This window comes from Lissotriton helveticus, chromosome 1_1 (assembly GCF_964261635.1).
Source record: "Lissotriton helveticus chromosome 1_1, aLisHel1.1, whole genome shotgun sequence".
Taxonomy (NCBI): Eukaryota; Metazoa; Chordata; class Amphibia; order Caudata; family Salamandridae; genus Lissotriton; species Lissotriton helveticus.
The window spans coordinates 1,976,271,301-1,976,297,777 of NC_136057.1; the positions used below are offsets into that span (position 1 = coordinate 1,976,271,301).

Sequence of the window (26,477 nt, forward strand, 5' to 3'; positions counted from 1 at the left end):
CTGTTGTAGGGGACCAGGCTGCCGCGATTTCTCCAGTGACTGTAACCGCACCTAGTGTAGACCAATCACACATGAGAGTGGCACCCCAGGCTGAGGTAGGGGGTAAGAGTCCAGGGAGTTCTGGGAGAAGGGCGGGGATGGAGGATCCCTTATTGGTCAAAATGGGTGATCTATTGAAACTCTTTCTTCGCCCAGTGGAAGATAGACTAACTAAGATTGAACAGCAACTAAGTAAGATTGAACTTGCGTCATTGGGAATTGCTGACTCCCTAAAAAAGCTACTCAGAGGGTCAATGTCCCCTCACATGACTCCCGGGGAGGGAATGTCGCTATTGATCAGGTAATCCCGTTAGCTCCGACTACTGTTTCGCAGGCTCCAGTTGTTCCTCCATCTAAGGTACCTGCGGCACTAGCAGTTAATAAACCAACTGAGTGCAAACTATCTCAGTCGAAAGAGGGAGATGGGGATCCTATAATCCAGGCTCCTGGGGGGGGTAATTAACATCGATTTGCCCCTGGAAGTAAGCCCTTATTTGGTGGTTTTAGCAGGGGTCCCGCCTTTGAGTAAACCCGGCGAAGAATCATTTTTGACCTTGAGGAACAAAGTAGCTGATTGGTTAAACAAATTTAGACCACTACCAACGCACATCTCAAGCAAAATACTCATGGTACGAAGGGTGTCCTGGGTGGGTCACATGGCTAAGGATATTAGGGGGGATTGTGTCCTCGTCAATTTCAAAGACCCCAGGACAGTAGAGCACATATGTAACTGGAAATACTATAGCCCAGGAGCTTCCATCTTATCCCTCCCATTGTCCTATTTCTATCCCCTGGACTATTTTCCCTCTGTAGATGTTGGGTGGACACTAGTGCAGCGGAATGGGAGGGGACTGATTAATACGGGTGGCCTGGAGTCTTTACCAGTCCCGAGCCAAACCTCTACCCAAAATCGGTTTAGCGGTCTGGAGGCCGTTGACTGACTACAGGTTCACGAAGGGGTACCTATTAACCCTTCTGCCCCACCCAGTAGTAGCATTGTTAGTCCATCTAAACCAGCCGTGTGTCCAGGTTTCGAACTGCCAACTACTGTTCCAGTAACTCTGGCGGTTAATCAAGAGAATGGACGGGCCCCCAATCTATCCCAAGCTGGCATGATCCCATGCAGAGGTTCTACTGGGAACTTTAAAATCGCTTCATGGAATATAGTGGGCCTACGCAACAAGCTATCTCTTCGGACTGGAATACTTTTATTGATGACTATGATTTGTGTGTATTCCAGGAAACATGGAGTCTTGACCCACTGTATAAGCCCGGTTACTCTTGCTTCCATATACCAGCTATCTCTTCTGGACGCGGACGCCCATCTGGAGGACTCATGGTCTGGGTTAAGGCTGCGCTTAACTGTAAAATCGTTCACCATCTCTGCCCAACACCAGACCTGATGAAACTAACAATTAAGGGCATAAAGGGCAATGTCACCCTAGAACTCTTTAACATCTATGCAAGAGGTACACAAGGGGGGGCATAATCTTCAACTATTTCCATCTTGTCTGAAGTGCTCCTTTCCTGCCCCTCTGACTCCTTTATCTTGATTGCCGGCGACCTAAACTGTACGTTTGAACCTCTGGCAACTGATGACATTCTGGGAACCCATGATGAAGATGCAAGATGGGGTATACCTTCATTGTCGATTTTGCCAGTGAAGAAATGGTCGCCAGTGGTCATTCAAATGAATGCCCTAACGTTGGAACTTGGTCTAAGAGCTGTCAATGGGCGCACGCCCTTCGATGTCTTGGGAGCTAATACATATAACAGGGTGTCATGTCCGAGCAGAATTGATTATATATTGGTTGATAAGAGGCTATGGAAATATGTGAGTGATATGATTGTTATACTATCTATTGATAGTGATCATAATCCTCTATCTCTTTCCATGTTGGAACTGTGGCAAAACACGGAACATTGCCGTATTGCTAGCCCTGGGATGCTTACAAAGTCAATTATACCATCTAATTGCAAAAGGTTTCTCAAATGGCCAAAATTTATTTTGAACGAACAGAAAAATATAGCTTTAGGGGTAATCCTAAAAGATCAGACCACTAAACTTTCTGTAGCATGTACGAATGAGGCTGGGTCCCCAGTGGTGGAGACAATCTACGTTGAAACAATTGAACTGATGGGTTCGCTTTTCTTAGAGGCTCCGTCTCTTAAAAAGCGCTCCCTGAGTACCAAGCCAATGGAGAAGTGGTTTAATAAGGATTGCAGGAGGAAAAAGACAGCATTGATACTTGCCATCAAATCCCACAATACTGTTGAGATGCGTCTGGCGAGACTACAGTATAGACGAGCCATCATAGAGGCAAAAAGGGCATGGGAAGAATCACATTAGACTAGCCTAAAGACAGCGAGCTAGTCTAAGAACGGCGAGTTCTTTTGGGCCCTGGTAAGAAGATCCAATGGCCGTGACCCGGATCAAATCCCTAACCATATTACTGATGGGCAGTGGTTCGAACATTTCAGGAGACTCTATGCAGGAGACGAGATCTTGGAGAGATGTGGGTCCTCTAGTTGCCCTAAGGTATCCATTCCGATCCCCTTGAGCTCCTTTGACCCCATAGGGAAAAATTAGGTGGTGGCGGCCATAAACAAAATTGTTACAGCCAAGGCCCCGGGCCAAGACGGTATACCGGGAGACTTATTTAGAGCAAACGCTGAGCAATGGGCCACCTACTTTGTATTCCTGATTAATGCTTTGCTTGAAGGATCTCCAGTCCCAGACTCCTGGAAGGGAGCAGAAGTGATACCTATTTATAAGAAGGGGCCAAGGGGGGACCCTGCCAACTACCGCCCAATAAGCCTTATTGACGCTGGTCAGAAGGTGGTTGGCAGGGTCCTCCTGGAGAGGATCCTTTCGTGGGCCGAGGCGAATAATATTATCTCGCAATTCCAGGCAGGGTTTAGGGCATGCACAAGCACAATAGACCAGGCTTTCAGGCTGGTACTTCTACATTGGAAGGTGGTAACCATTGGCAAAGATGGTCTTTATCTAGCATTTATTGATCTGAAGACCGCCTTTGACCTGGTTCCCCGAGACCGCCTGTGGTTGGTCTTGCAGGGGATGGGGTTACCCCCGCCCATCTTGAATCTCCTGATCCGCATGCATGATGGAAACTATGCCCGTATTAGATGGGGCACTCAGGAACAAAAAACAGATACAATTCCAGTGAACAGAGGTGTCCGCCAGGGATGCGTATTGGCGCCAACTCTGTTCACGTTGTTTGTGAACGGGGTTGCCTCCTTTCTATCGGAAATCAATGCTGATGCTCCCGTTTTGGCAGGTGTTAAAGTCCCCGCATTACTTTTTACGGACGACACACTGCTGGTATCAAAAACCCCAGCGGGACTACAGAAGTGATTAGATCGGTTCTGCCTCTTTTGTAAGGTGAGGGGACTAGCAATCAACACTTCGAAAATGAAGCTTCTGTATTTCAACCCTAGTAGGTCGTTTAAATCCCCCCTTTTACTCAATGGTGCTCCTCTAGAGCGTGTGAAAGTTTTTGATTACTTGGGGATTCGAATTTCAGATAACCTGAAATGGCAGCCGCACATTGAAAAAATGGCCTTAAGCCTTAAGCGGGTTGTGGGTGTGATAGGGAGGGAACACCACGCTTCAACCTCCAGGCCCATCGCACCAGCTCTGGAGATTTATGCTGCAAAGGCTGTGAGCTGCGCATTATATGGAGCCAAACTCTGGGGCTTTGGCAGCGTAGACATGCTTGTCACGGCAGAAAATAAGTTCTTTAGAGAGCTTGTCTCGCTTCCCAGGGGGATCCCCACTAAGCCACTTTTGAGCGATCTGGGTCGCCGCTCAATCAAGGATTTAATCACCCTGCGTCCCCTCCTTTATTGGGCCCGACTATGGCGCACCCCCGAGTTATCCAGTTATGCTGATGGCCTTAGAGAAGTAATGAACTTACAGGGATCCCATAAGATTGGTTGGCTAGCAAATGTTAAAAGGCTTCTTCTGGCCACTGGTCTTAAAACAGTATGGGAGACAGGGATACCGCTGTCCAAAAGAGAAACTAAGAGAGTATTTTGGGCATGGATCGATAATCAGGAACATAGAGATCCCAATCTAGGTAGACTGACTGACGAGTTTCGCCAACATAAGCTGGTGCCTCGCCTTGAGCTCTACCTAGACTTCATTCAGAAACCGAGAGATAGGGCCCTTTTTATTCAGTTCAGATTAGGCACACTCCCTGTTCGTGAACGCACGAGTAAATGGAGCCCTCCCCACCAAACACCTGTTGATTGCCCACACTGTGCAGGTGTAGTTGAAAATATTCCACACCTTTTTTTTGTATGTCCGGCTTATACTAAACCTAGAATGAAATGGTTAAAACCTGTGAGCCGACAACTTGAAATCAGGAATCACTCTACTGCTCTCAGAATCCTCCAAACAGATGCAAATACAACCTTAGCCTGCGGGGTGGCAAAATTTCTAAGTTGGGCCTGGATCATAAGATCAAAAGCCCTACGATGAATATGTATGATTATACATTTTTAAGTCTTTATCAAAGCTTTCCTAGTCTAATACATTTTTATCCTTCTATTGTAACAATGATTATTAATGTAATTTTTTTTCTTTTTTTTCTTTTTTCCTTTTCGTTATCTTCTCTTTTAACCATATTTATTATGAAATGTGTTTTTAAATGTATAACTGCTTTTAAGACATTTTATATCGAAATAAAGCTTTGTTGACTGACTGATATAGAGATAACTCTAACCACTAGTATATGTAGTAGACCTTTGTACTCACTACCATTCCTATGTGATTCTTAGAGTTTATCCATTTGTATCTCTTCCTTGAGTGACTTTACAACTTGTACATTTGTAATTTTTTCTATTTGTATCTCTTCCCTGTGTGACTTTACAACTTGTACATTTGCAATTTTTTTCTTGTTTGTATCTTTTATGTAACTTGTGTAATCCTAAGTCCTTATGTATCGCAACTGGTTCTTTTGTAAAGCGCTCTGACACCTTCGGGTAATGTTTGCGCTATAGAAAATTGCATTAAATAAATAAATAAATGAAAAACATCCTGTAATTTTGGGCAAATCACTTAAACTCCCTGTGCCTACAAAAATGGATGTGTCATTGCGTAATGTAATTGGTGCTCGTGTGAAGCGCTCAAATTCCTTAGGGTCGAGTTGGCGCTACTTAAAACCACACACAAAACAAAAAAAATCAAACATAAAAGAGTTCCGGCTTAGACACAATAGCCAAACCTACTAGCAAGAGAATAACTCTTAGAGTATATCCATTCGTATCCCTTCCCTTCCGACCCGCCTCCGCCTGACCCAAGACCACCTCGCCTTCAGGAAGCAGATCAAGACCTGGCTGTTCGAGCAGTAGCAGACCCCCCCCCCCCCACCCCCCCAGCGCCTTGAGACCCTCCGGGTGAGTAGCGCGCTATATAAATGCTTTGATTGATTGATTGATTGATTCCCTATGTATATAGAGATAACTCTAATCACTAGTATATGCAGTAGACCTTTGTACTCTCTACCATTCCTATGTGACTCTTAGAGTATATCCATTCGCATCCCTTCCCTATGTATATAGAGATAACTCTAATCACTAGTATATGCAGTAGACCTTTGTACTCTCTACCATTCCTATGTGACTCTTAGAGTATATTCATTCGTATCCCTTCCCTATGTATATAGAGATAACTCTAATCACTAGTATATGCAGTAGACCTTTGTAATCTCTACCATTCCTATGTGACTCTTAGAGTATATCCATTCGTATCTCTTCCTTGCGTGACTTTACTATTTGTACATTTACAATTTTTCTTTCTGTTTGTATCTCTTCCTTGTGTGACTTTACATCTTGTACATTTGCAATTTTTTCTGTTTGTATCTTTTATGTAACGCATGTAATCCTTAGTCCTTATGTTTTGCAACGGGTTCTTATGTAGAGCGCTCTGACACCTTCGGGTAAAGTTCGCGCTCTATAAAATCGCATTAAATAAAAAAATGGAAAAAATAACCGCCTTCACAATATCAATGATTCCATAAAATCAAATAGGTCTATTTTCATTACACATTTTAGCGCCTTAGTTAGGAATCGTTTCATTCCTTAATTTTCAAACTTCACTTCTAGAAATGGTCACTGGAGTTATGATTGACAAGTACCACTACATGCGCGATACACTCGCCGAACACTGAAAAACGCCCTCCCCCCTCTCTTCTGTAAACCGCGCCCTCATTCTAGCTGCATAGGCAATAACACCCATTCGCCGCTTTCCTTCCTATTCGGCTATTCCCGTCAGTTCTCGGCTTTCATCACACTCACATTCGGTTGTTTCCGGGAAGACATAGTCGCCATTTTGTCGCTGTTTGTCGGAGGCGGCTGCACCGTTGTATTTACCATCGCAGCGGCGACTTGTTCGGCAATGGACGGGTAGGTGGCTGAACTTTACCACTGTGCGCCTGGTACTGGAAAGAGGTGGTCAGGGTGGCGGCGAGACGTCTCTGGCGGGGACTGATGCAAGGACTTACCGCGCAATCTTTTATGCGGGTGGTTAAAATGAAGGCCCTGTCAGCGGTTTAGGGAGGGCCGCAGAACGGGTTGGGGCTTTTTATGTAGTTGGTGGACATTTCGGTACTGGTATAAGCTGACGCCCCGCCGACTCAAATCATTTTGTCTAAAAAGGGATGCACTTTTTGTTATCATGACTGTGTTGTAAGCCCTTAGTGAGACCACGTAAGTGTGTGTGTGTGTGCTTGTACCCTTTCCCGGGAACGAGCCCTCCTGCCCCCTCCCTTTGGTGCCCCGCCGGCAGAGCCATCCCTGCTTTGTTCCCACAAGACACGAGGTCTGGGACGGTGGCGGCCCGTGCGCCGGTGAGATTATTATGTAGCAGTGTTGTGTCCCTTCAGCCCCCTAACCGTAGTCGCGGCCATTCGCTGAAACTCCTGTATGACTCGAGCGGCCTTACTTGAACCCAAATGTTTATTTTAAAAGTAATCGCTGTCCTGTTGTTAATTCTAGCTTGATGCATTTGTTGAAAAATATTAGGATTTTAATCTCAAACGAACGATAACTTCAGATTGAATCAATTTTTTAAAGCCGTGACAGTTCAGCAACAGCTCTCCCCTGACTTGAGAAGTCAAACGTTTGCGATTCTTCACTTTTTTTGATATGTCCACAACCCTGCATTCTGACCATTGAGGAGTCTTGGGCCGTGATGTACACCCCCTGTTTTATTTTATTTTTGTTCTTCGTCACTGTGCTCAAAGAGGTACATGTGCCCTCTTAATTCCTGTGTGCTAAGTGATTTTCCTGATAGCCTGTTCAAGATTTGCAACATAACTCCTCAAAAACCTTCTAATGTTTGCATGACCTGACAGTTATGACCCCTTCCAATGTCATTCATTACGTGCACAACCGAGGCGAGTACACCTGTATATGGCTTTCCATGCATTTGTATTAGGCCTTTGGGGTGCCGAAACACATTGGTGGATGGTAGTGGTAGCACATTGCAGTTAGAGGAATGCCTGGTTGCGAATGTATTTGCCGGGATGCCTTTTTGGGAAGCGTTTTCTAGTTGTACAGTAGTAACTAGAGTAGCAGGCTGAAACGGTCTTTGGGCAGTGATTAATACTGTTGTAGAGGGAAGCAGATTTAAAGAACGTGCATGGTTCACATCAACTTTGAACCTCTAACTCGCACTTGACAATAGTTCCACATGGTAATGGGTTGGTGCATTTACACTCCATATCAGCCGTGTCTGATATTACTGCATGGCAGAGTGGGATTAAAAAACTAGGTTGGAGCGTTGCACCCACAAAAATAATCAATAGATCTTCCAGTATTTTGTTTAAAATAAATACCTTTTTATTTCCTTCACCTTTAAAAAAAAATATATATATATATATGGTCCAGTAACCAAAAATGTACAGCCTACGCGTTTCGTTCAGTATACATTGATCTTCATCAGGGCTTTTGTGATCTTTATTCTGTATTGGTAACCAATCCTTCAGTTAATTTTGGTATTATAATCCTGTCACATTCAGTTTTTCTTTCCTCTATTGACCATGGCATTTTGCGCCAACTCGTATAGGCCCAACAAGTAGACTTCAATGAAAGAAAAGAGGGCACTGGTATGCCCCTACCGATCCCGGGATCTGTATTATAATATAATGGAAATCTAGTGACTATTTTTGTGGGTGAACCGCTCCCTCCTTTTTTTATAACCTTACTCTAGCGTGCATGGTTTACATTGTTGCAATCAAACAAAGAAATTCCTTTCTGTGTATTCCAATTCATATACTAGCTGTACTTTCTGAAACACCATTTGTCTAGACCAATTTCAAACTATATATATATATATATATATAGCCCTATGCAAACATTATAATCGCAACATAAAAAAATGTCAACATAAAAAATTGTAAGTATCTTAGTACTTTTTATTAAAAGAAGTTCCGAAATAGATGCATATTTGTTGACAATTCATTAATCACATATATTCTTCATAACAACATTATATTCAATTTTAGTGAATTTCACAATAAATCAATACATATTTCACAATACATCATTTCAATAAAACGATTTTTATACACATAAAAAGATCCGTATGTCGACGCGTTTCAGTGCTTTGTTTTTATAGAACACCTTCTTCATAACAACATTATATTCAATTTTGGTGAATTTCACAATAAATCAATACATATTTCACAATACATCATTTCAATAAAGCAATTTTTATACACATAAAAAGATCCGTATGTCGACGCGTTTCGGTGCTTCGTTTTTATAGAACACCTTCCTCAGGACGATATGGTTTACTATCAGTTATCGCATTTAATTTTGATGTCTGATATGTAAAGAGATCTAACCCAGTATGTACTGGTATGTCTGATATGTAAAGATATCTAACACAGTATGTACTGGTAAGTACATACTGGGTTAGATCTCTTTACATATCAGACATCAAAATTAAATGTGATAACTGATAGTATATATTGTCTTATATACAGATTCTCTGATGAAATACAGAGTCGAAGTGGAGGTTCATCATTTACTGTGACCCCAGGGATGCATATCTGGTACCCGAAAGATTGAAATTTACAATAAGTAAGATCTGTTTATGACCATTCACTCTAGTAGCCCGCCAGTAGAAAGAAGTTTTCTTTATATAAGTATAACTTCATTAATTGTATGTATTTAATTCTAGAAAGAAGATTTGATGTTTTTAAACCATACCGTCCTGAGGAAGGTGTTCTATAAAAACAAAGCACCGAAACGCGTCGACATACGGATCTTTTTATGTGTATAAAAATTGTTTTATTGAAATGATGTATTGTGAAATATGTATTGATTTATTGTGAAATTCACCAAAATTGAATATGTTATGAAGAATTTATGTGATTGTTTTTAATGAATTGTCAATAAATATGCATCTATTTCGGAACTTCTTTTAATAAAAAGTACTAAGATGCATACAATTTTTTATGTTGAAATTTTTTATGTTGAAATTTTTTATGTTGAAATTTTTTATGCTGAGATTTTTTATGTTGTGATTATAATGTTTGCATAGGGCTATATATATAGTTTGAAATTGGTCTAGACAAATGGTGTTTCAGAAAGTACTGCTAGTATATGAATTCGAATACACAGAAAGGAATTTCTTTGTTTGATTGCGACATTTCCCGGTCCTTTCTGGGTTTATTTGGGAAAACTCTTTTTTAAGTTACATTGTTTGTTCCCTCTAGTTGTATAACAGGCCAATATTTTTTTTTGTGGAACGCTGAACGTCATCTCACATCCACTGCTAGTTATTATAGTTAAGGCGGAACTATAAATTAAAGGTTTTGTAAAGTTATCCCCTAGGTAAATAAATGTAAATGTGGGATTCTTGTAAAGCGCACTGTTACTCTACCCCAGTGTCCTGGCGCTGTAGACCGCTGGGGAACCCGTCCTGGTTTTCCCTGTGAGATGGTCCCTTTCTGGATATCTCCAGGGTGAAAACAGGCATCCCCGGCGTCTGTGGGGGGGCCGTTGTAGAGATGAGGCGAGCTTAATGCCCAGAGTTACCGAGTGTGTTCCCTGGTTAGAGTAGGCAATGAGGCGAGAATTATCGAGTCCGTTGACCCTGGTCCAAGACCCTGCCGCGTCGGGAATTGAACCCTGGTCCCGGGCCGTTCTCTGCTTACAGGTCTGCAGCCTCTAACCCATGAGCCACACCACTCCACAAGGTGAGGTGGTGTAACTTATTTCTGCTGGTTCCTCCTAGGTGTGAAATATCACACTAATTGCATTGTTTAGAATGCACTTCTTGTGACTTGATTGGCATGTGGGATAAGGCATAGGTTGCTGTACACCGTAATTCTGAGGTTTCTTACCTAATGATGATGTGTCTGTAGTTTTTTGGGTCAGATAGTTGTAGGTTGGTGGATCAACCATAGTTCTCAAGTAGTTATCTGTATTGGAATTGCATTTAATGTGGTTAGTTATTTCGTCTGTTCGCTAAACGGTACAGCTACACTTGTCAAGTCTAGACATGTCCTCGAGGTTTTTCTAGGATAATCTCTGCACCATCTGCTAGTTGTAGCATGTAGGGTTGAATAAGCTGATAAGTTTAGGAAAGGGTGGAGGTAAAGGTTCAAAAGAAGTGGAAAGATTATTTGAGAGGCAGTAAACTAGTTTGTTCTTTTTGCAAGTTAGACTGGCTTACCGTAATGACAGTGTATTTGACCTTTGCACCGTAGTAATGTAAATTTATCGGTACGCTTGATCTAAATACCTCATTCTGTAGGTCAATGTTTAGTGCCAATGGCATAAGTTCGTTTAGTAAAGTGTGTTGGCCTGAAGACATGGATGTATACCTTTTTAATTTTATTGTGCAGTAAATGGCAATTTAGGGGATCAGAACATTAAAGTTTCGCTTCATTGACATTTTGTTGACTGTATTTTTGTGAAATAGTGTCATTCAAAAAATATTTTAATCAAAGCAAAACAGTTATGCTAAGAAATGTCCTTTATATCCATATTTGTGTGAATTTCAACGTAACAGCAAGCCATAATGTAGTAACTGCAGGTCACCCATAGGAAAAAAACTTGCCACAGTGACAATTTGAACAAGCATTAGCAATGCAATAGGTCTTGCATTTATGAGAGCTTGAGCTATTGGCACTGTAATTGACAATGCCTTTTATTTATGTGGTGTTTTTAAAAAGATCAATATAAGGCATTGTCATTTACAAAGCCAATAGCTTCCGCGGCTTGCCTGAGGGCAGTCGCCGCTTCCGCGGCTTGCCTGAGGGCAGTCGCCGCTTGCGCTTGAGGGCAGTCACTGCTTCCGCGGCTTGCCTGCTTGCTTGCGCTTGAGGGCAGTCGCTGCTTCCGCGGCTTGCCTGCTTGCTTGCGCTTGAAGGCAGTCGCTGCTTCCAAGGTTGTATTAGAAGGACTCTTGTCTGCCAGCAGATTTTTTTTGAGATTTGCCAGTCGTAAGCAGTTTGGGAAACTTTCTGTTAGTTTCGATCTCGCTACTTGTTGCTGCTTGCAGCGTCCCAAAGTCTTATTTGTGTTCCTCTGTGTTCTGACTCAGCTGTCTGCTGAGCTGTGTCAGTGTTTAGCAAGTTGACAGGCTGATTTCCTGCGCAGATACTGCAGGGAGCCAAAACTGTTCTGGTTTTGAGAACACTGGCTTTTCTCATATATTTTATAGCATATTACTGCATTTGCCACGGAAACCAAAAACCTAAAAAGAGACCGGGTTTTGCTTTTGACGGATTATCAGAGTTGACAAGGATGGGGGCTGCATGGGGCATTATCAGCCGAGTGGTGTAATCTGTCACTGGCTTTGCCGAGTGAGCCGTCTTCGGGTTTGTGTCGCTTCTGTACCCTTGTAGAAAGCATTACAGAGCGTTTTTGAAGTTTTGGAGTTACTGCTTAAGAATAGGGGTGATATGGTCTGATATGTTTGAAATAATAGATCAGCAGTTCTTAACCTGTGGTCAAAGGACCCCTGACACTCCGCAACACCTACTCGTGGGGGGGGGGGGGGGGGGAAGTTGGAGGGTGTGTCAGTCTGTGACTGCTTAGAAAACCTAAAAACCTGTTAGTGAAGTGTATATCAATAACAAAGCAAAGTGTAAAATAAAAAACATCCTATTGAATTTAGGAAAGGATCTTCTTACCTTCGATTGGAAAATTGTTTTTTTAATCTGTTTTCAAATTAAATAAAAAGTTATAATTTGTGCGTTCGTTTGACGAATGCTTGTTTTAGTAATTTTGTTTGTTTTGCAGTTAAAATCTCAAATTGCCTAGGCCAGGTCCCCCGTTTTCAGTAATCACTCAGTGGAGATCTCTGCATTTCAATTATGATTCAGCAGGCATTCCTGGATTCCAGTAAAAATTAAATGGTGGTCCATATTATTCAAAAGGTTAAGTGTTTTGTAGAGATGTTCTGAGAAGTGCAGGTGATATGATGAGTAGTCCAGCTGGGAAAGCATTGCCTTATACAATGTATGGAATTTAACAACTGTCCCCTCCCCCGAGCTCAAAAGTAGCTTTTCCTTCACCTCACCCTTTCCATGGTGTGTGGCACCATGCGTGTCATTATCTGGAGAGGGGTAACATTTCTACAGGCAAATCGTTAGGGCATAACTACGATCAAACTTTAAAAAAAAATGATTATACTTGTTATTGCTACTGTGCCAAGCATCTGCCTGTACAACCTATTTACGCCCCCCCCCCCTCCAATTGCAGAGTCCGCTCACACCCCAAAGAGGCAATGCCTGTTTGTCTAAGGACAGGAAAGAGCAATTCAGCTGGCAGTAATGGCTGATGCGCTCTAACACACATGGATGGGATAGAGTAGTGTGCACTTGACTGCAGCTTTCTGGCTTCTAGCGCTCCTGTACTATTTAGGCAAGGTATGCATTACGAAGAAAGATGCATGTGTGCGTTTACATGACATGGATTTTGTCTGCGCTTGCCCGTGCTGTTGTACCTATGTTATATTTTCTGGACTTGTAATTCAGGATTGTCTTGCTACAGCTTGTTCATCCTGTGTTCTCCTACTCACTACTTTGAGATATACATATATACATATTTTGAAACCCAGGAATCACCACGCCGCACCACTTGCCCGGGGTGCTATCAACCCGGTGGTGAGCCGCGATATATTAATCCACAGCGGCACGATAAAGCCACAGAAGAGATGCACTCAAGGGTATCTTCTTACTGCAAATATTTATTGTGCGCCCCCCCCACCCCCGACACACGTTTCGGGTGAAAGCCTTTTTCAATGTCGTGTTCCCAAAACAGGCACTGACTTTAGTACAAGCCAATTCGTGCATGTGACAATATCATGACAACAGTTGATATAAAAAAAAAAGTTTAGTGGCCTACATTAATGGCGGTTATTGTAGAACATGCAAAATATAGTGACAAATATTAAATAAACCAAAATAAGGTATATACAAATTTCTAGGGAAGGCATTAGTGGTACTTGATTTTCTGTCAAATTTAAAAAATACCTGACATGATATTCCGATTGTCAATTGCAACAATGCACACAGAGGAAATAGATTCTAATGTACCCTGATGCTCACTTCCCCTCATAATTGAGCCCTGAATGGGCAGTGACCAACCTGATGGATCGTGGTGAGATAGAACTGGTTGTACAGTTATCTAATCCTACGTACGGTATCTTGGACCACAGTCCCATTTATCCAATGAATAAAGAAAACCAATGCTAAGCTATTTCTCACACGTCCAATATGTCTTAACAATTAACGTCATAGTAGCTATCCTGGAAATCCAGGTTCGTTATGGCAGTTGTCCAATAATATGTAGGTGATCAAAATAGTCAAAGTTAACATGGGAATAAAAAGATAAAAATGATCTAAGGCAGCTGCGGGTATTGTGCGGAGGTTACTCTTGCCACTGTCCCCACAATACTATGTGAACTATTGGAAGAAGTCAAGGGCTCCCAAACCAGACCTGCCTCCAGCAACAAACGGGCCACTGTCAAGCAATGCCACCCCAAGAGCCCATCTAGTGGAGCTTCCCTTCTAGTCTCCATACAGGAGGTGCCAGAAAATATTTCCCAGCAAAGGGGAGCGTGATCAATGATTGAATTAGACTCCACGCCAGCTTCTCAAGAAGTGCTGGGAGTGTTTCTGCCTTCCACTAGTCCACTAACTTCACTTTCAAAGAGGGAACACAAGCGCTTGAGAAAAGCAAGGAAAAACAAAGGAGAAAAATTGACCAAAAAGGCCTACTTTGCACAAAGCAAAGTACACCGCAGCAACCCCAAAAAGAAGACCAAAGAGCAGGACCAAGACACAACGCCCTTCATTGCTTCTTACCTGATATTTCGACAGCCACTAGAGCGCACGGTAGCCACTGTACTAGGCATGGACCGTGAACTGTGCTCCAATTACCAACGACATATGTGCGTCATGAACATCATACAGGACACAGCTCGCCCATCAGTCCCTCCTCGGGTCACAGATGTTACACCAGCTGGTTTCCACCCAGCGCTACAAGCATCGGCGACCACTCCAACCATATAAGATTGCCCTCCCTTGAGAGGACTGAGCTTTAATACAGGCACTCTAGCTGCAGGCGGTAACAAGGCTCAAAGATGGGTCACCATGGTGTCCCCTCACTCTGAAATCTAATGAGCAACATGACCAACCTCTCTGTCATCCAAAAGGCACACAATTGATGGACGGAATGCAGAACATATCAAAACATTCACCCCCAGTCAAAAGATTTGGGTTAAACCCATCATTCTTTTGCTCACCATGCCACCCCCATTTAGACCTGGCCGTATGCAAATCAGTCTTGACCCTGTGCCTTATGGGAACAGTCCAGCCCGACCTGCCAAGACTGGACCTCCCTGGACCGAAAACAAGCATCCTAGGATCCAAGATAGCTTGATTCCAGTGGCACAGAGAGCCCAGGGCCCACGTCTGGGCATACCTGGCGCACTTAGGGCGAGAAAGCAAAAGACATGTTAGAAATGGGGGTCTCTGGTTGACAATTGCCGGCGTTAATGTCCAAATAGGGACCCTTCTTCCTAAGTCAGGGCAAGAGGGCTACCCCCTTTGACAACCCCTGCTCAAACCTGTGGTAACGTAGCATGAGCAGTTAGGCCCATCACAGATGCAGTGTGTGAAGCATTTATGACCATGCACAATAAGGCAGTAACAACAGCACAAAAGGACATAACTCAAGTTGGTATAGAAAAATAGTATATTCATCTAAAGTGTAACTCCAGACTCTCAAAGCGTTTTAACAAGCCACAATGCATGTAAAATCAGTAGGGACTTAAGAATGCACTAACGTATTTACTTACGCGGCCCATTGCGCACCAGGTACCTGCCGTTGGAAGGGGACACCGCACACAGCTTTTCGAAGAAGCGGAGATGGTGACAGGCGGACTTCCAGCGACCACAAGTCTTGGCTTCAGTGGTCCGCAGCGTGCACCCACAATGATTCAGACACTTTGGGACAGGCGGGCTCTCAGCGGCAGCAGCACGCGGCGGCCCGGGCTGGTGGTGGCGATGACTCTCGTTGTGCAGCTCCGTCGTGAACTCACAGCGGCAGCAGCTCTCTTAGCTGCGGCGGCCCACGAGACGATAGCGACAATCTTTCACAACGGTGAACAAGATGAGAGCACACAGCGGCGGCAGCTCTCCCTTAGCTGCGACAGCCCACAGGACAAATAACAATGAGGCAAAGGTGCAGGCACTCGGCGGCAGCAGCTCTTAGCTGCGGTGGCCCACAGGACAAATCACAATGAGGCAAAGGTGCAGGCACTCGGCGGCAGCAGCTCTTAGCTGCGGTGGCCCATGGGACAAATCACGATGATGCACAGTTTGCAAAGATGCTGGCACTCAGCGGCAACGGCTCTCTTAGCTGCGGCGGCCCACACGACAAAGGATGATCCGATAAAGGCTGGCACGCCGGTGGCACTCAGCGGCTACAGGTCTTAGCTGCGGCGGCCCACACAGATTCAGCAAAGGTTCTGAGGGTTCAAATGAAGGCAGACTCGGCGGCGGCAGCTCTTAGCTGCAGTGCCCACACAGATTCAGCGAAGGGTTGCCAGTCCACGTTCCTCACAGTAGAACTAGGGGCTCCAGATTACACAACGGAGGCTTCACCTGCAAGTAGAATTCCTCGCACAGGAACTCAGACGGCTGACTGGGTGAAGTCTAATGTCCCTGAGATTTCAGCAGGAGGTGCTCTCGATTCAGGTCCCCGGGTAGTTTACTCAGCAAGCTTGGTGAAAGTTTCAAAATCCTTTCCTCTGTTTACTTGTACAAAGTTTCGTCTTGACATCCAGAAGGAACACAATTGAAACAGGTTACAGCGCAGCATTTTATACCCAAAAAGTCTTTGTTCTCTAAAGTCACAAATCACTGAATCCAGTCAGAACCAGTTCGGTGGGGTCGATGGAGCACTTGGTTTACAAGGCGAGATCCTGCCCTTTCAGAATGAGGGGGTCTGCTATCAGACGCCCAGTGGGAGGTGGAGCCATCATTCACCTTGCCAGGCACGGCCCTGCCCAGATCAAAGTCACCCCTCCTCATGCTCTGCATGCCGATCTCTCTCTCTCTCGCCAGGTCTGACCCTGCAGGTCCTGCTGCTCCAAAATGTGACGGCCAATACGCACACTAGCAAAGCCAACATGAAAGCTTAGGCAAGAAAATACCTGTTTCCAGAAGAGGCATTTTCGAACATAGGATATATAAATGGTCCTTACTAAAAGGTGTATCTCACTGTCCTGAGCTTAAACATATCAAATTTGAATTTCCTATCGGGTTCCTGTGGTCAGATAGGATTATGGAAGGTAATCCTCAGCCTGCCCATTCTGGCTTATGAGAACGGATAGTTTCGCAATAATAAACGGCGAAATGGAGGGTAACTCGCTATTAGAACATTCTACACAGACCTAGGCAGACCTAGGCATCCGATAAAGTCCGGACTGAGGAGCCTCCACTAGTTGCCAGTAAGACGTAGAATTGAGTTCAAGACTCTCTGTATCTCCCATCAAGCCTTCTGGAAAACTGGTCCATCTATCAATCACTCTCTGATCTCTCCATATAATCCAGCAAGACATCTCAGATCATCATCCTCTTCTCTGGTGACAGTCCCCAGGATCAAAAAAATCCAGATGCGGAGGCCGGTCCTTTTCATATAATGCCTCAAAACTTTGGAACTCCCATCTCCCTCAATCTATGCTCAGAACCGAATCTGCTGTGTTTCCGCAAGCAGCTAAAAACTCCACTTTTCTCGCACTCTGATTAATCTCCTCTTTCCTCAGCACGCACAAGTCTGTAGCGCTAGGACGCCTCAGGCTAGCTATCGCGCTCTATAAATTCTCTTTTCATTTCATGGTTATCCCAATTCATACAGTCCTCTTTACACAGGAAGCATTCACGCTATGGCAGTGATTAGCGGTGGCACAGCGCCCAGACCATTAAAACTAGCCAACATAAAAGATAGGAAGCGGAAGGGAGACCGACGCCAATGATGCCAGGTCTATCAACACACAATTGATGGGAGGAATGCAGAAAAAATCAAAACATTCACCCCCAGATCTGGGCCACAACCAATGGATTTAGGTCCAGATCTTTGTACTGGGGTGATTCTAGGACATTGTTCTGCAGTCTGTCCATCAATTATTCCTTTTGCAATTGTCACCCCGAGTGGGGCAGGTATACCCAGACGTGGGTCCTGTGCTCTCCATGCCACTGGAGTCAAGCTATCCTGGCTGATAAAGGCTGAAAGCTCGCAACCGGTCCTAGGACGCTTGTTTTCAGTCCAAGGAGGACTTGGTCTGGTAGTTCCACCTGGACTGTTCCCATTGGGCACAGGGTCAAGACTGATTTACATATGGCTGGGTCCAAACTGGAGTGGCATGGTGAGCAAAAAAACAATGGATTTAGGCCCAGATCTCTGTATTGGGGTGAATGTATGACATTGTTCTGCATTCTGTCCATCAATTGTTCTTTTTGCTTTGACATCCAAGCACCCCAAACCTGGGTACCCCTCCTTGTTGTGCCAGCCGCAACACCAACAATGTGGCAACACCACCAACTTGGCAGCATAAAGTAGGAGAATGTAAAACTCTAGTTGATCCTCCCTACAAATCCAGGAGGGGTCATGGCATTTCTAAACCGGAGCGCTGTCCTAAGTCTACTTGATGCATCACAAGGCCTACATCTCATCCTACAACATAGAAGCTGTTGAATTCAGACCCAACCCGTAATAACCAGAGAATTACATTACTACCATAATCTGGGCGGACTTTCACATCTCATCCGAAGTTTGGCAGCACAGGGACAAATATACAGCATGAGGGATTGACACCTGGACACCTGCTTCAGTTTGCTATCCTAGCCCTCTGCTCCTGTCTCTGCCAACTTTGGGTCTGTTGAAGTGAGTGATTGGTGAAGTGTATGCAACAGCAGTCGGGGAAGGCCTTCAATTAAGAAAGCCACAATCTCTACCTAGACTAAGAGTATACTGGTCTTCTCAGCGCCGGCCCACCCATGTAAAATCTGCACCTGGAACATGAATGACCTAGGCTGTAAGGTGGGGGTGGGCGGCTTCCTACTCAAATTCAACATTCTTCTACTGCAAGAAACCTGGCAGCAGGTACCAGCACCAATTGTGGTCTTCAAAGAATACCACATTGCAGCAATAAAGGAAGCGAAGATGGGCAGGGCAAAAGGGGGTTGTCGCTGTACATACTGATCGACGTCTTATGGGCCCACGAGGCGGTTGACCTTGGCACACCTTGGATGTAATGTTAGGCTCTCATGGGCACCACACCCAGCACCGCACTCCACGCTAATACTTCTGAACTTGTATATCCACCCAGCCCAGAAGAACACACCTGAAAAGATCAAGACCCTGACAGGCCTACATAAATCCCTGCAATTGAATGCATCTTCAAGTGCTCATATTGCTGTCAGGTGACTTCAACTTGAACAGACTGCTAGGCTCAGATGTCAAACCTACTCCAATCCCAAACGTAATGAGTAATCGGGCCTGATGCGACCACCTTGCCAGGACGTGTATAACCGCCCTCAAATCCATGGGCTTTTACACAGTCAACAGGCGAAGCTCATCAGACCAACCAGCAGCCTTCACCAGAGAAACAGGGCGTACTCGACCCTGATTTATTCACAGGTATCACCCACTTTTCCATTAAAGTGAGGCCAGACAGTGATCGTTTTGCCCAAACGCTTACACTGGAGCTTATCCAACAATCAATCAACAAATTGGCAAATGCCCATCAACTGCACCATAATACCGGCACTACAAAATCTGCCTGGACAACCCACATTGTCAGTCTTCAACCAGGCAGATCAGGACCCATCTCTCCACAATGTACGCAGAGCCCTGCCTGGAAGCCAAACAATGATAAATATCAATGGGAGAGGGAGGAAAGGTACTGTAGCTGGTTTCCTAGGCGTTCGCGGGGTTTGCTGATTGGGAACCGGCTGTGCGCTTGTTAATTGAAGGCATGTGTTGGTTCACACGTGTGCCTTCGCTGTCTTCTGTAAACGAGAAAAACCAGCAAAAGAAAAACGCGCCTTTGCAGGGAAGTCTGACGCACACGTTTAGAATGTGAAAATAGTGAAAAGGTAGAACGTACAACCCAATTAGTGTCTGGATACTGCCACTATGTCATATCACGGGGAAGAGAAGAAAGACTGGATATTTTGAAAGTGACCGGGTCATTACTTTCAGGAGACTCTCTTTGAGATAATACATTGACTCAGTGTGGTCAACGATGTTGTAGCAAATGTTTGTAAAGCGGGGACTTGAATATAGGTCAGAGTGATATTGCCAACTGGGTATGTGTCCTGACAGCAAAACCTGATGGTAAAATGTCCCACTGGGTATTGTCAGCTGGGCTGGGACTGGAAAGTAGAATTAATTTGTATGTCTTATATGTGGGCAGATTCTACTGTGTTTCGAGGCCATTGAAGTTTAGGTGGTGTGCTCAGGTTGCATTCAGAGTTCTGAAAATGCCAACAGGTGGCAGATTATATGACATCCTGGGATGTGTGGTCATTTTTCAGCGTGCTTGTTTTGGCAGTGTGTTCAGATTGCGTTCAGAGTACTCTGTGAATGCCACCAGGTGGCAAATTTTAATGGCATCCTGGGATGTGCGATCATTTTTTGGTCTCACCCTGCGTAGGCTGCACTTGCGCAGTCTCGCTGGCGAGATCTTATGTTTTACAGAGTGGGGCTTGAACCCGCCCCTCTTCTCCATTGGCTGGCTTCTTAAACGGAGGCCAGCCATTGGAGAAGACGGGCTACTTTCCATTTAAGCCCCGTATTTTTTGGATTGAGGGGTGTGTTTTTTAGTTTCTTTCTCTCTTCCCATTGGCTAGAATTTTACATTCCAGCCAATGGGAAGAGTAGAGAAAGAAAAACATGCCCCCCAGTCCGAAAATGACGGGGCGTTTCTCCGAGGCATTTCTGCTTGACTTCGGAGAAACATGGTCGGAAATGAAGAGTGCTCTCGTGGCTCCACAATCCGCATTGTGCCCAAAGGCCTGGCCCAGCGTGGCACTGTGCCCGAGATACCTGCATGCAAAGGTTTCAGAAGGTAAGGGGGGTGGGCCCTCTAGCGCGGCTGGCGGGCTCCTTACGAGTCCCCGATGCTCTCTGCAGGCTCACTGCACACAGCCAACTGAAAGAAGCAAGCGCTTGAATACCTGGGGGTTTAAGCGCTATACAAATAGCACATGCATATCTCCCACTCGTCATTGTAATCTTCTTCCCGCACCCCACAGCTACCTAGAGATCGCAGCACCCTCTGCCGGAGCGCCGCTGTGCATCCCCGTAGCGGAGGCTCAAGTTTCCTGCCGGGACCCTCCGGAAAGGTCCGGCGGTGCGAGGACTCGGACCGGCCATGCAGGGCGAGACACCACGAGCGGGCTGAGGTGTGCACAAAGCGGCGAGCCAGACGGTTAAGCAGAACTTTTGAATTTAACGGTTAGAGGAGGCGCGAGCCATTTGCGGATTCAAGATGACGGCCGCCGCTGTTGCGTCTGATACTGTGAGAATGAACAGCGCAGAGTGAACCGACCTGAAACCAGCTGCAACCGGGAGCCAGTGCGACCCACAAGTGAGGCGCGGCGACATTAGTAGGCTGTATCCCGTTTTTGGCAAGTTAGTGGGATTTGAAAATCCGATTAGAAAATCCATTATAGCTGCTCATTGGTTGATGGTTTTAGAGACTGTTGTGACACTGGTCAGGAATATGTCTGTAGCACTTCCCAGTCTTCCATAGGAGCGCAGAGAGGTAAACGAAAGCTCTGCACGACGCTGCCTCTCTGTCACCAGTCCTCGACTCCGCCCTGAATCGAGTTTGTATTCTCATCCGTTTCCGACAACGAAAGTGCATCTAAGGCTTCATCGATTTATTTCTTCCCCTCCACCCCCGCGTACTGTGGCTCAGCACACGGACTGCACCCACTCCAGAAGGTATGACTGACGTACAGGACTGTACCTACCGGCCTTCGGTAGCGATTGAAAGCTTTTGATGGTTTAAGCCCATTCTGATCCGGCCAGGTTGTATGCCTCCCAATGTTCTTTCCTGCCAGATATAACTACCCGTTAGAAATGCTCTGTGTGGCTGTGTGTGTGTAGCTGTGGCTGTGTGTGTGTAGCTGTGTTTGTGTTTGTGGAGCTCTGTGTGTGTGTGGGGGGGGCGCTCTGTGTGTGGGGGGGGCGCTCTGTGTGTGGGGGGGCGCTCTGTGTGTGGTGGGGGCGCTCTGTGTGTGGTGGGGGCGCTCTGTGTGTGGGGGGGGCGCGCTCTGTGTGTGGGGGGGGCGCTCTGTGTGTGTGGGGGGGGGCGCTCTGTGTGTGTGGGGGGGGGGGCGCTCTGTGTGTGGGGGGGGCGCTCTGTGTGTGGGGGGGGCGCTCTGTGTGTGGGGGACGCTCTGTGTGTGGGGGACGCTCTGTGTGGGGGACGCTCTGTGTGGGGGACGCTCTGTGTGTGGGGGACGCTCTGTGTGTGGGGGACGCTCTGTGTGTGGGGGACGCTCTGTGTGTGGGGGACGCTCTGTGTGTGGGGGACGCTCTGTGTGTGGGGGACGCTCTGTGTGTGGGGGACGCTCTGTGTGTGGGGGACGCTCTGTGTGTGGGGGACGCTCTGTGTGTGGGGGACGCTCTGTGTGTGGGGGACGCTCTGTGTGTGGGGGACGCTCTGTGTGTGGGGGACGCTCTGTGTGTGGGGGACGCTCTGTGTGTGGGGGACGCTCTGTGTGTGGGGGACGCTCTGTGACGCTCTGTGTGTGGGGGACGCTCTGTGTGTGGGGGACGCTCTGTGTGTGGGGGACGCTCTGTGTGTGTGTGTGGGGGACGCTCTGTGTGTGTGTGTGTGGGGCGCTCTGTGTGTGTGTGTGTGGGGCGCTCTGTGTGTGTGTGTGTGGGGCGCTCTGTGTGTGTGTGTGTGGGGCGCTCTGTGTGTGTGTGTGTGGGGCGCTCTGTGTGTGTGTGTGTGGGGCGCTCTGTGTGTGTGTGGGTGGGGCGCTCTGTGTGTGTGTGTGTGGGGCGCTCTGTGTGTGTGTGTGTGTGTGTGGGGCGCTGTGTGTGTGTGTGGGGCGCTGTGTGTGTGTGTGTGTGTGTGTGTGTGTGTGTGTGGGGGGCGCTCTGTGTGTGTGTGTGTGTGTGTGGGGGGCGCTCTGTGTGTGTGTGTGTGTGGGGCGCTCTGTGTGTGTGTCTGTGTGGGGCGCTCTGTGTGTGTGTGTGTGTGTGGGGCGCTCTGTGTGTGTGTGTGTGTGGGGCGCTCTGTGTGTGTGTGTGGGGCGCTCTGTGTGTGTGTGTGGGGCGCTCTGTGTGTGTGTGGGGCGCTCTGTGTGTGTGTGTGTGGGGCGCTCTGTGTGTGTGTGTGTGGCGCTCTGTGTGTGTGTGTGTGTGGGGCGCTGTGTGTGTGTGGGGCGCTGTGTGTGTGTGTGGGGCGCTGTGTGTGTGTGTGGGGCGCTCTGTGTGTGTGTGTGTGTGTGTGTGGGGGGCGCTCTGTGTGTGTGTGTGTGTGTGTGTGGGGCGCTCTGTGTGTGTGTGTGTGTGTGTGTGTGGCGCTCTGTGTGTGTGTGTGGCGCTCTGTGTGTGTGTGTGGCGCTCTGTGTGTGTGTGTGGCGCTCTGTGTGTGTGTGTGTGGCGCTCTGTGTGTGTGTGTGTGTGTGTGTGGCGCTCTGTGTGTGTGTGTGTGTGTGTGGCGCTCTGTGTGTGTGTGTGTGGCGCTCTGTGTGTGTGTGTGTGGCGCTCTGTGTGTGTGTGTGTGTGGCGCTGTGTGTGTGTGTGTGTGTGTGTGTGGCGCTGTGTGTGTGTGTGTGTGTGTGTGTGTGGCTCTGTGTGTGTGTGTGTGTGTGTGGCGCTCTGTGTGTGTGTGTGTGTGTGTGTGGCGCTCTGTGTGTGTGTGTGTGTGTGTGTGGCGCTGTGTGTGTGTGTGGCGCTCTGTGTGTGTGTGTGGCGCTCTGTGTGTGTGTGTGGCGCTCTGTGTGTGTGTGTGGGGCGCTCTGTGTGTGTGTGTGTGTGGCGCTCTGTGTGTGTGTGTGTGGCGCTCTGTGTGTGTGTGGCGCTCTGTGTGTGTGTGTGGCGCTCTGTGTGTGTGTGTGTGGCGCTCTGTGTGTGTGTGTGTGGCGCTCTGTGTGTGTGTGTGTGTGTGGCGCTCTGTGTGTGTGTGTGTGTGTGGCGCTCTGTGTGTGTGTGTGTGTGGCGCTCTGTGTGTGTGTGTGTGTGTGTGTGTGTGTGGCGCTCTCTCTGTGTGTGTGTGTGTGGCGCTCTCTCTGTGTGTGTGTGTGTGGCGCTCTGTGTGTGTGTGTGTGTGTGTGTGTGTGTGTGGCGCTCTCTCTGTGTGTGTGTGGCGCTCTCTCTGTGTGTGTGTGTGTGTGGCGCTCTGTGTGTGTGTGTGTGTGGCGCTCTGTGTGTGTGTGTGTGGCGCTGTGTGTGTGTGTGTGTGGCGCTCTGTGTGTGTGTGGCGCTCTGTGTGTGTGTGGCGCTCTGTGTGTGTGTGGCGCTCTGTGTGTGTGTGGCGCTCTGTGTGTGTGTGGCGCTCTGTGTGTGTGTGGCGCTCTGTGTGTGTGTGGCGCTCTGTGTGTGTGTGGCGCTCTGTGTGTGTGGCGCTCTGTGTGTGTGTGGCGCTCTGTGTGTGTGGCGCTCTGTGTGTGTGTGTGGCGCTCTGTGTGTGTGTGTGGCGCTCTGTGTGTGTGTGTGTGTGTGTGGCGCTCTGTGTGTGTGTGTGTGTGTGGCGCTCTGTGTGTGTGTGTGTGTGGCGCTCTGTGTGTGTGTGTGTGTGTGTGTGGCGCTCTGTGTGTGTGTGTGTGTGGGGCGCTCTGTGTGTGTGTGTGTGTGTGGCGCTCTGTGTGTGTGTGTGTGTGTGTGGCGCTCTGTGTGTGTGTGTGTGTGTGGGGGGCGCTCTGTGTGTGTGTGTGTGGGGGGCGCTCTGTGTGTGTGTGTGTGGGGGGCGCTCTGTGTGTGTGTGTGTGGGGGGCGCTCTGTGTGTGGGGGGCGCTCTGTGTGGGGGGCGCTCTGTGTGGGGGGCGCTCTGTGTGGGGGGGCGCTCTGTGTGTGTGTGTGCGGGGGCGCGCTGTGTGTGTGGGGGGGCGCTCTGTGTGTGTGGGGGCGCTCTGTGTGTGTGGGGGCGCTCTGTGTGTGTGTGGGGCGCTCTGTGTGTGTGTGGGGTGCTCTGTGTGTGTGTGGGGCGCTCTGTGTGTGTGTGGGGCGCTCTGTGTGTGTGTGGGGCGCTCTGTGTGTGTGTGGGGCGCTCTGTGTGTGTGTGGGGCGCTCTGTGTGTGTGTGTGTGTGGCGCTGTGTGTGTGTGTGTGTGTGGGGGGCGCTCTGTGTGTGTGTGGGGGGCGCTCTGTGTGTGTGTGGGGGGCGCTCTGTGTGTGTGTGGGGGGCGCTCTGTGTGTGTGTGGGGGGCGCTCTGTGTGTGTGTGTGTGTGTGTGGGGCGCTCTGTGTGTGTGTGTGTGTGTGGGGCGCTCTGTGTGTGTGTGTGTGTGTGGGGCGCTCTGTGTGTGTGTGTGTGTGTGTGGGGCGCTCTGTGTGTGTGTGTGGGGCGCTCTGTGTGTGTGTGGGGCGCTCTGTGTGTGTGTGGGGCGCTCTGTGTGTGTGTGTGTGTGTGTGTGTGTGGCGCTCTGTGTGTGTGTGGCGCTCTGTGTGTGTGTGGCGCTGTGTGTGTGGGGGGGCGCTGTGTGTGTGGGGGGGCGCTGTGTGTGTGGGGGGGCGCTGTGTGTGTGGGGGGGCGCTGTGTGTGGGGGGGCGCTGTGTGTGGGGGGGCGCTGTGTGTGGGGGGGCGCTGTGTGTGTGGGGGCGCTCTGTGTGTGGGGGCGCTCTGTGTGTGGGGGCGCTCTGTGTGTGTGTGGGGGCGCTCTGTGTGTGTGTGGGGGCGCTCTGTGTGTGTGGGGGCGCTCTGTGTGTGTGGGGGCGCTCTGTGTGTGTGTGTGTGGGGGGCGCTCTGTGTGTGTGTGGGGGGCGCTCTGTGTGTGTGTGTGTGTGGGGGGCGCTCTGTGTGTGTGTGTGTGTGTGGGGGGGCGCTCTGTGTGTGTGTGTGTGGGGGGGCGCTCTGTGTGTGTGGGGGGGGCGCTCTGTGTGTGTGTGGGGGGCGCTCTGTGTGTGTGTGGGGGGCGCTCTGTGTGTGGGGGGCGCTCTGTGTGTGGGGGGGCGCTCTGTGTGTGGGGGGGCGCTCTGTGTGTGGGGGGGCGCTCTGTGTGTGTGGGGGGGCGCTCTGTGTGTGTGGGGGGCGCTCTGTGTGTGTGTGTGTGTGGGTGATCTGTGTGTGGGGGGCGCTCTGTGTGTGGGGGGCGCTGTGTGTGTGGTGGGGGGGGTGTGGGGGGGCGCTGTGTGTGGGGGGGCGCTGTGTGTGTGTGTGTGGGGGCGCTGTGTGTGTGTGTGTGTGGGGGCGCTGTGTGTGTGGGGGCGCTGTGTGTGTGGGGGCGCTGTGTGTGTGGGGGCGCTGTGTGTGTGTGTGGGGGCGCTGTGTGTGTGTGTAGGGGGGCGCTGTGTGTGGGGGGGCGCTGTGTGTGTTGGGGCGCTGTGTGTGTGTTGGGGCGCTGTGTGTGTGTGTGGGGGCGCTGTGTGTGTGTGTGGGGGGGGGCGCTGTGTGTGTGGGGGCGCTGTGTGTGTGTGGGGGCGCTGTGTGTGTGTGGGGGCGCTGTGTGTGTGTGGGGGCGCTGTGTGTGTGTGGGGGCGCTGTGTGTGTGTGGGGGCGCTGTGTGTGTGTGTGTGTGGGGGGGCGCTGTGTGTGTGGGGGGGCGCTGTGTGTGGGGGCGCTGTGTGTGTGGGGGCGCTGTGTGTGTGGGGGCGCTGTGTGTGTGGGGGCGCTGTGTGTGTGTGTGTGGGGGCGCTGTGTGTGTGTGTGGGGGCGCTGTGTGTGTGTGTGTGGGGGCGCTGTGTGTGTGTGTGTGGGGGC

General features: G+C 48.5%; 1 protein-coding gene across 3 annotated transcripts in view; it reads left to right on the forward strand.

The window, feature by feature from the left end:
• Positions 1-6,325: 6,325 nt before the first annotated feature.
• Positions 6,326-26,477, forward strand: part of PTBP2 (polypyrimidine tract binding protein 2) — a 208,398-nt gene continuing 188,246 nt past the window's right edge. For 2 of the 3 annotated variants that reach the window (XM_078644178.1, XM_078644188.1), the window contains exon 1: positions 6,358-6,468. In XM_078644178.1, the coding sequence (XP_078500304.1) occupies positions 6,461-6,468 (8 nt within the window). In that variant the 5' untranslated portion in view covers positions 6,358-6,460. Of the gene's footprint in view, positions 6,469-26,477 lie in introns of all 3 variants that reach the window. The other variant, XM_078644197.1, reaches the window with a different exon arrangement.